This window comes from Bombus pyrosoma, linkage group LG10 (assembly GCF_014825855.1).
Source record: "Bombus pyrosoma isolate SC7728 linkage group LG10, ASM1482585v1, whole genome shotgun sequence".
Lineage (NCBI taxonomy): Eukaryota > Metazoa > Arthropoda > Insecta > Hymenoptera > Apidae > Bombus > Bombus pyrosoma.
The window spans coordinates 14,145,925-14,156,357 of record NC_057779.1 but is presented as its reverse complement, the minus strand read 5'-3'; the positions used below and the strand labels follow the sequence as shown (position 1 = coordinate 14,156,357).

General features: G+C 30.2%; 1 protein-coding gene across 1 annotated transcript; it reads left to right on the top strand.

Annotated features, from left to right (window-relative positions):
• The first annotated feature begins 4,420 nt into the window (after positions 1-4,420).
• On the top strand, positions 4,421-10,213 carry LOC122571569. The gene is made up of 3 exons (XM_043735494.1): positions 4,421-4,707; positions 6,017-6,175; positions 8,722-10,213. Exons 1-3 carry the CDS (start codon positions 4,647-4,649, stop codon positions 8,961-8,963), a joined length of 462 nt encoding a protein of 153 aa, XP_043591429.1. The 5' UTR covers positions 4,421-4,646; the 3' UTR covers positions 8,964-10,213.
• Positions 10,214-10,433: the final 220 nt, after the last annotated feature.

Sequence of the window (10,433 nt, the reverse complement as noted above, 5' to 3'; positions counted from 1 at the left end):
TGCTTCATAACGCTATACGTTATACCGTAATACTATATAACGTTATACGATATAATGTAATACTATATAACGTTATACGTTATAACGTAATGCTACATAACGCTATACGTTATAATGTAATACTATATAACGTTAAACGTTATAACCTAATACTACATAACGTTATACGTTTTATCGTAATGCTACATAACGTTATACGCTTTATCGTAATGCCACATAACGTTATACGTTATAACGTAATGCTACATAACGTTATACGTTATACCGTAATACTATATAACGTTATACCATATAATGTAATACTATATAGCGTTATAGGTTATATCGTAATACTATATAACGTTATACCTTATAACGTAATGCTACAGTGCTTTATATCTTATAACGTAAACCTACATAACGTTATACGCTATATCCTACTACTATATAACGTTATACCTTATAACGTAATGCTACATAGCGTTATAGGTTATATGGTAATACTATATAACGTTATGCGTTATAACGTAATACTTCGTAACGTTATAGGTTATAACGTAATGCTACATAACGTTATACGTCATAATGTAATACTATATGACGTTGAACGTTATTACCTAATACTACATAACGTTATACGTTTTATCGTAATGCTACATAACGTTATACGTTTTATCGTAATGCCACATAACGTTATGCCTTATAACGTAATGCAACATAACTTTATACGATATAATGTAATACTATAAAACGTTAAAAGTTATAACGTAATGCTACATAACGTTATACGTCATAATGTAATACTATATAACGTTAAACGTTATTACCTAATACTACATAACGTTATACGTTTTATCGTAATGCTACATAACGTTATACGTTATAACGTAATGCTTCATAACGTTATACGTTATACCGTAATACTATATAACGTTATACGATATAATGTAATACTATATAACGTTATACGTTATAACGTAATGCTACATAACGTTATACGTTATAATGTAATACTATATAACGTTAAGCGTTATAACCTAATACTACATAACGTTATACCTTATAACGTAATGCTACATAACGTTATACGTTTTATCGTAATGCCACATATCGTTATACGTTACAACGTAATGCTACATAAGGTTATACGTTATAACGTAATGCTACATAATGTTATACGTTATATCGAAATACTATATAACGTTAAAGGTTATAACCTTATGCTACATAACGTTATACGCTTTATCGTAATGCTACATCACGTTATACGTTATAACGTAATGCTACATAACGTTATACGTTATACCGTAATACTATATAACGTTATACGATATAATGTAGTACTATATAGCGTTATAGGTTATATCGTAATACTATATAACGTTATACGTTATAACGTAATGCTACATAACGTTATACGTTATATCGTAGTGCTATATAATGTTATGCGTTATAACGTAATACTACATAACGTTATACGTTATATCTTGTTACTATATAACGTTATACATTATAACGTAATGCTACATAACGTTATACGCAATATCGTAATGCTACATAATGTTATACGTTATAATGTAGAATTGCGTGGTACATATTACGGTATATAGTATTATGTTATGTGGTATTACGGTATATAACTTTACGTTATATGGTTTTATGTTATATAATATTATGTTCTAACTTATTACGTTATATTGCATTTCGTTATATAGCATTACGTTATAACGTAATTCGTTGTAATGTATTGCGTCATGTTGGAGTCCGTTGTATAGTATTACGTTAAATCGTATTTCATTAGATATTATTACGTTATAACGTAATTCGTTATAATGCATTACGCTGTATAGTATTACGTTGTATAGTATATCGTTATAGAGTATAACGTTATAACGTATTACGTTATATAGTTTCACTTTATATAGTGTTACGGTATAAGGTATTGTGTTATATGGTATTACGTTATAAGGTATTACGTTATAAGGTATTACGTTCTACAGTATTGCTGCTTAACATATTACGGTATATAGTATTACGTTATATCGTATTACAACACATAGTATTATGTTATAATGTATTACTTTATATATGGTATGACATTGTGTAGTATTGCGTTATGTAGTGTTACGTAAAAATGTATTACGTTGTAATGTAACACATTGTAATATATTTCTTTATATAGTATTACGTTATATTATATTATGTTATATTGTATTTCCTTATACTATATTACTTCTTATTATTTTGCGATATTTTTTATTTTTTTATGTTTCATTACATGATTTTTTATTTCGTCCTATTGCTTCATGTTGAAGTATGTAGCTCACTCCCAGTTTTTCCGTAGTATTTTCTTGATAAAATAAATTTAACTCGATTTTTTACAGGCTCGATTTTGTGTTATGTTCTTGATTGACTAATAATTTAATTTTTTGCAGAATTTCATTGCAATGTGGCTTATTATCTGTTATAATTTTAACATTAAATACAGACGTTCAGAGTTGCTTCTGGATAGAACCTAGTGGAAACTACGAAAATGTTGTTTACACTTATAAGCGATGTTCGGTCGATGTTACAATGCAGGAAAATGTAACGGAAACATAAGCTGGCAATTAATAGCGCAATTAAATAACATTGATGTCGGTAGACTGCTGATAATAAGCTGTTTTCTCTCTGCGCTTTATATAACTGCATGATATTATTAATAATCTTATATATAAATTTACAAGAATTCCGAAATATATCTTCATTTCCTTAAAAATCTTAAAATTATCGAGATGTGTTTCACATTACAGATTTACATCTGTTTCGCTTTCCTTACTCTACGAGTAACCTGTACTAGATAACGAAGCATTTTTTTCTCTGTTTTCACATCATATACGCTTAATTTCTGAAAGAGAGTACGACGATGTTGATTGGCCGGAAAAGACTGTTGACTTACAAGTCAGAAATTAAATGGCTTTATGAATGAACAGGGAGACAGTCTACTCGATGTAACCTTTGTATCGATGATGGTGATGTTCTAACCAACACCTATAAAATCGTGTATGCTCGGATGTACACATCTTTACGTATTGACGCATCTGGGTGAAGAGGGGGGGATTAAATGCTCGAGTCAATTCGGTAATGTCAGGCAGGGTTAAACGATCTTCTGACCCCTGACAAGTCTTTCTTAACAAGTCGGCAAATTCACTTTACAATCCAGTTATTGGACATCTGTAACCAATTGGAATTAAAATAAATTGAGAACATACACAACAGTTTTTCATGCAACTGATGTAGCGATGAAAGTTTAAAGTCATTGCAACAGGAATAAAGTCATTGAATTCGATTTACAATCCAATCGAATATATCAAGAGTCTTATCAATCTTAACACTTAGTTAACCAAATAGGGAGATCTCCCGTCTGTAAAGTACAATACATTTCTGCGTGACCAAACAGGGAGATCTCCCTTTTTTACTTTTGCAACGCGTTTTCTTTTTCTTTTCTTTTGTTATTATCAGTTATTGTTTACCTGGAATTGTTCCCAATTAATTGCGCCACTTTCTCTGCTCTTATAAAGGACAGTATATAATAAAATACTAATACTAAAAATACTAAAATACTAAAAAATATTAAAATGCATTGTGAATTTTTAATTTCACGTTCTAGTCGTGTTACTTATCTTTAGTCACCTATAATATTTTTAATTTTACCTATATTTTTTTATACTTTTAATTTGATCTTTTATATAAACAATATGTGAAATCGTTATATAAAATCATTACTACAAAATATAATTGACCACTTAAATAATTTTTAGACTTCTTTGTTTTTTAAGTAGTGACTATTAATCCTGGATACTTTGAAAAATGCGCGATAGACAGCATATAGGTTGGCTTGCCCGATCGCGATGAGAAACATATAGCTCGCTGTGGCGCACGCGGTTGGCTAAATGTTAATTACTGGATGATCAATAATAATAAGTCGTTGATACTCGTAAATGTTTAATAATAAAAGATTAACAATATTGCAGCACGTGGTGTTCTACAAGAAAAACTTAACGTTATTTAATTGTTAATTCGTTCAGATTTCCATATCTCAATCTGAGAATCTTCAAGTTCTAAACAATTGCGTATTCCAGTTTCCATCGTAAACCTCGAAAGACCCTAGAGAGCGTTTAACCGGTCGGTAATTGTCCTAATGAGTCCAATGAGGGCCCCGAGCAATGTTGTTTTCTCTTCCCTTCTCCCCCTCACTCCTGGAATGTAATTAGCGTTTCGTCTGTTGCGTTCTGTTAAAAGGCTCCTTTCGTTGTTTGCTCTTGACTCCTACTTCCTTGCGCTTGCATGATCCACGGAGGGGTTACGGAGTTATTACATGCGATATGTTATTGGACTGGACCGTGTTAGCCGCGTGCCCCGAGAAGCGCGGAGAAACTCGAAGAAGAGAGGGAGCAAGGAAGAAGGAGACCGTGTGTATGTTCTCGGTTCTCGGCAAAAAGGGGGTGTTGCCTCTTCAGTAACGAAGTGAACACTGTCTGTGACGCTAGCAGTTTCTCTCTATCTATTTCTGGATACACATGATATCGCCTTTGACATCTTAAGCGGCTGTATCACTCACGGTGTAAAGTATTCATCGATTAGATTAATTCGGAAGCCATACAGATACGAGAAGTGATTGAATCAACATGTCCTCCAGATTAACATGGATGTTGGTCATCTTCGGCCTGGTTGTCCTTTCGCAATCAGGTAAAACAATTAGTAACATGTAGAATACGTCTTAATATAACAATATAATGTAATACGTATTAAATATTTTGATATATAAAATTAAGGCCAAGTGAATAAGTTAACGTTTCGTATATTTGCATTATTCTTTAACCGCGTATCGTATAATTATCTAATAATCTATTGTTGAAGTGCAATAAATTCGTGATATCGCTAGAAATAACGATAGTTTCGGTACGACAGAAAATTTATGAGTAGAATATAAATTGAAAGACTCTTATGTCTATCCTTAAGGGATAGTTAGAAAAAATAATTGGAAAATGAATTGTACGAATTGTAATTTAAAGAAATAAGAAAGGCAAATTGTTTCATAAATACGATATAAATGTATCGATTCGTGTGAAACAAGCTATAAAAAATTTAAAATATTCGGAAAAAATGAAATTTGTAAACTAATGTCGAGTAACAAAGGTAATGATTTATTTGGCCAGTAAGCAAGATTTACGTTACGTTATTTGCTCATTAAACTCGACCATTACTATTCTTGTGTCCTCGCTTGCTCTACTGACGATTTTAATTATTGCTTTTGTTTTCGTGTTAGTATGTTCATTATTATCGTTTTATCAGATATATTAAGTCGCCTATTGATGTCATTTGTTTGTTTACTATATGTCGCGCTACGTCATGCCCATGACACAGTAAAATAAAAAACCAAGTACGAGTAGTTGATATAATAATGTAACGTTATATAATAATATATAACATTAATATTATATGTTATAGTATATAATATCAATATTAATATTAATATAAATCAGTATAAATAAAATCATATTAATTGTTATTGTGATTATTTAAGCGGAGTGTAAGTTTGCGGGAATTATATGCAACATATTCTATATTCGATTAGTAGATGATCAGATGATGATCATACTTACGTATAATTTGTAAGTATCGATGACATAATACAAATTGTATAGAGCAATTCCATTCTTAACCATTCCGTCATTTACCGCTATAGTATGGGGGGGGGGGGAGCGACGGGAAAGAGCGAGCAATCGTCAAAACATTTTATAAAATTTCTCAGAAAAGTTCTCTAAATATTTGATTGTTATAATAAATAAAATATATAATAAAGACAGAGCTAAAAATGTGAAAATACTCCAAAATCGTATTTAATTAAATGATACGTATATTTAAGAATCATGTTTGAGATTTAGTACCGTTTAAGATATGACGCAAGAAAATTTGCTTAACAATATATTTTACTTTGTCGCATTTCATATGCTATATTTACTGATATTTAATAATGTATTTACATATGTTATAGGTTTAGCTTTACGATGTTGGGATTGCGCTTCCAACAATAATGTACTGTGTGGTGATCCACTGAACATTACAGAACATCAAGCGGCGTTTTATACGAAACTTTGCGAAACTGGATCTTACGAACCGGTAAAACATGTATGCAGAAAAATTGTGAGAAGAGGTAAGTGGTTTGACGAATAATTTATTAAAAAATAATTTATTCTTGTCAACGTTGCTTTACAAAAAACATATTTCTGATGTAGCCTAGAAAATACTAAAACGAAATAATTAAAAATTGTGTACTGTCTAATATAATTTTTAATTCATAATATAATTGCAAATTAAACTGCAAATGATTAAAAGTTTCTTTGTAGAATTTTTATTAATTTTATATTTATACTTAATTTTTTTCGAAATGCATTTGTAATAATAATAACAATTATTACAATCAATGACTTGATATAGTGCGACTGAAATTTGAATGTGCATAAATGTGCTCATATTTTAAGACATCCTGTTTCGTCATAAGCATAGCAATTTATTACTCAATTACGTACGATGTTCTCACATTGGATGACGTATTTGATATATGTGTATATACTACGTGAAACTAGAGAACATCATAATCTAGTGTTTATCGTCTCCAACTTAATCGCCACGACATACCATGTTTCACTCGTGAGTCACAGCACGCGCTGCTGCGTTCTACACTATAATCACGATAATAATATGTTGTCAAGGTCAAAACCGCGCCCGTGTTAAAGAAAAATCACTCACCGTCGTAAAATTTTGAATATCAAGGTTAATCCTACTAACGTAGCCGTAATCTTAGGATTAACGATATTCATACATGCATGATAACTGAGAGATTAATAAAATTTGTGTAACATGAAAACGACAACAACATTTGGAAAATCAAAGTTACTTAATAAAATAAAATGCATTTGGTTTGTAGTAACAATATAAATAACGATCGTTTGATTGCATAGACATTTGTATGATTTTCATTTTCCAGCAGACTTTATCGAAATTTTAGAATATCTTGTAATGAAATATAAATTCAGGAAGTAGGTAGAATACATAAAAAATGCTTTATCGGTTAATTCCTTGTTTTGGAATATTTCGAGCTTTAAATTGTTTATTTTCGAAGTGAACAATAGCTACAATAATTTTTTTACTCGTGTTTCAAACCAAAGAGATAAGTTAGATATTATTTGCTCCATTAGAATGTCTTTTCCTCGTTTCCGATGTTCGGTTTATAAAGAAATCTGAGTTTATTTAAATGCGCAATACCGTAATTATTTCCTCAGTCTACTTCGTCATATACTTTGAATCACGAGTATTACACAATCTATTGCACCATATCGTTCAAATAACACTACGTTTTAACAGAAACACAAAAGGAAACGTCACATATAGCATATTTTGTTATGTGTACATACAAGCGCGATCCGGAAATTATTCAAACGTATACTACGTATGTATCTATTTGTATTCTGTTACGTAGTACGCAAATCTTTCAAAGCTGACAATAATTTGCTTCAATATCACATTGTCATCGGAAACTAATAATCTCATGATTTTATACCATCATGAAACTCATCCATCAATATAGAGGATATTTTCTTTAAATCAATCATCCCGAATATTTTCGAAATTGCTGACAATAACGAAAAATATTTCAAATAAAAGTTGAATGGTTTCGAGGTGCGCATGATTTAATTTATCACGTAGCTGATGTATGAGACGAATAAGATTTCATTTCATACTAATAGTCTAGAATTCTCTTTAGTCTCATTTTTCTCTCTTTTTGTCTCATTCTTTCTGTATTATTTTCTAGCAAAAATATGCTTGTCATTTTAAAAAATACACATATTATATATAAGTGTTATAAATTATTATATCTCCTAATCTAATGTTCCTTTCACGAGCTGGATAATCTTATTAATAGCTTAATGATTTTATGAATAATAGCAGCAACATCGATCAATACGTTAAAAAAATATGTTTCCGTTTAAAAGTATGAGATTTCCTTTCATGTATTTAACATTCGCCCATGTAAAAATTGTTTACACTAAATAATACGTCCCCTGAAAATATTTTACTTCTATTTGATACACCTTCCAAACTTAATATTTCTATAAGTTTTAATTTAAAGGAAAAGTTTCAATGAATTAATTTAAATTAATTTTTTTAGTTTAATTCTTTTCTAATATTTGTATTTATTAATATTACATAATATATTATATATAGTATATAATACTTGCATTTACTAATAGTTTTCAAGATATTTATGTTTGATATCAGGTACGAAAGTATGCACCTTTGAAGCGATCAAACGCAAAGATACTGTCTAAACATACTTAACAGATTTAATTGAAAAATATAATACATATTACAACGTATTAAAGCTATTAATTAAAGATTTGATAAGTATATATAAGTTCGTCTTTTTCAAAAAATATAAATACATATTTCGTAATTAATACAATATGTATTAGTAAAGATTAATAGAAATTTTTAATGCGCTGTGGTCATGTATTTAATAACAAAAAGAACTATAAACTAGATGCACGAATTTTCATGAGTTTAATTATAAATCACAGGATTGCTTTTTTGCCTTTCTCGTTGCTTGCGTTCATACTTGAATATAATATCTTAAATATTTAATCAGCTATACTTTTGAAACTGTCTAGAGAAAATTCCAACGAGTACTTTTGCTTGCAGAAAATAACGAACGAGTAGTAATACGCCAGTGTTCTACATTGAACGTCGATGAAGCAGACATCACCGATGGTCCTTGCAGCACTACAATGACTTCAGGTCGAAACATAATCGAGTCCTGCCATATTTGCAGTACCGACCTCTGCAATTCCGCGACGGGCGCGTCGATTACGCAATCGCTGTTCATCGCTGCTCTAGCCATTATCGGCTATCGTTCTCTCCAATCGAAATACGGTATCCTTTAACATAGTGACATTCAAGCCCGTAATAAAAATCGTTACTTTTAGAGAGCAATTATACGAAGGAGCGCCATTTTAAACGACCCTAAATTCAAACGCAATTAGTGTTCCGCAAATAAATTTTATTGACCATTCGTCACCTTTATGTCCTTATCATTTTCTTGCACTATAAGAACAATTTGGCCAATTTATCGATTAATTAATTAAAAGAATTGCTGTTCTGGAAGCGTAAGACAGTTTAAAATCTTATTAGCGTAACGAATAGTGTCAGTGTTAAAATGGTTCTACGTAATCAGGATCAGTTCGTTAAGATTTTATAGTTAGGCATACCTCGTTAGTCGCGTACTAATTGTAAGTAGAACGGTTGACATATATTACAGTAGTTGCGTAACTGTGCTGATAGCTTTACTTAATTTCTAATCGTCTATTTAATTATTATATCTTCATACGAAACTACTCTAAATAAAATTAACACTTTTGTACAATTTGTGTATATAAATTCAACACGTATGGCGTGATTGTACAATAAAGGATTATTAATTTGAATTATCCTCTGCCTGTCGTGATTATACTCTCGCGTCACGATTAGTAAGAATTCTTTAATCGATTGATTGAAATATTCTTCATATTACACGCAAATCTGTATAAATAAACTGCTTTCTCTCGTTTTTATCTAATTTTGGGCTAAGATTCGTTGTTATATGTCTTTTCAATCTTGCGTTTACTTGCAATTTCTTTCGTTATGACGTTACTTTAAGATTAAAACAAATTACTAACAAGTAAAAAAAATTAGCTTATCAGGTATCCGTCCAATGTATAGGATAATCCAAAATTTTTCTTTCATTCCGCGCTTAGCGAATGTCTGATTAAATTAACATTTTGTTATATATGTACCATTAAAATTCTATTACTTAATTAGATTTGTAGATTAGATTGCGCATTGTGAATAAATTTGCTTTCGTTGTTGATCATTTCTCTTATTGTTAGGATAAAGTACAATCGTCTTGCCCTTTGTAATTTATAAAAATTATAAAATCCACTGTATCTGAATTTACACGTTCCCTTGTCGTTTAAATCTTTGCCTATATATTTATTTTGTATATATTACAAGATATTTTTATCGAGTCACACAGTTTTCGGTGATAGTCCTAAAATCTCCTTATTTTTATGCTGCTATTTTCTATAAAAAAAAAGCAACAGATCACGCATTATAATAATCTATGTTATGAAAATAAAAATATTATTTGATGATAAAAGTTCCATATTTATTTCTTTGAACGTAGTTGAACATATGAAGTCATATTTATTTCAAATGACAGCGTATAACAGAAAAGAATGTATATAGACATCAAATCTAAGAATCATCGTACAGGTTATCCCAATCTTGATTGACATCTCATCAATCTGATCGACATTACATTTTCTACCTACACTTCTAGCTACATATCGATGAAATGTGTTGTCAAAATGACATTT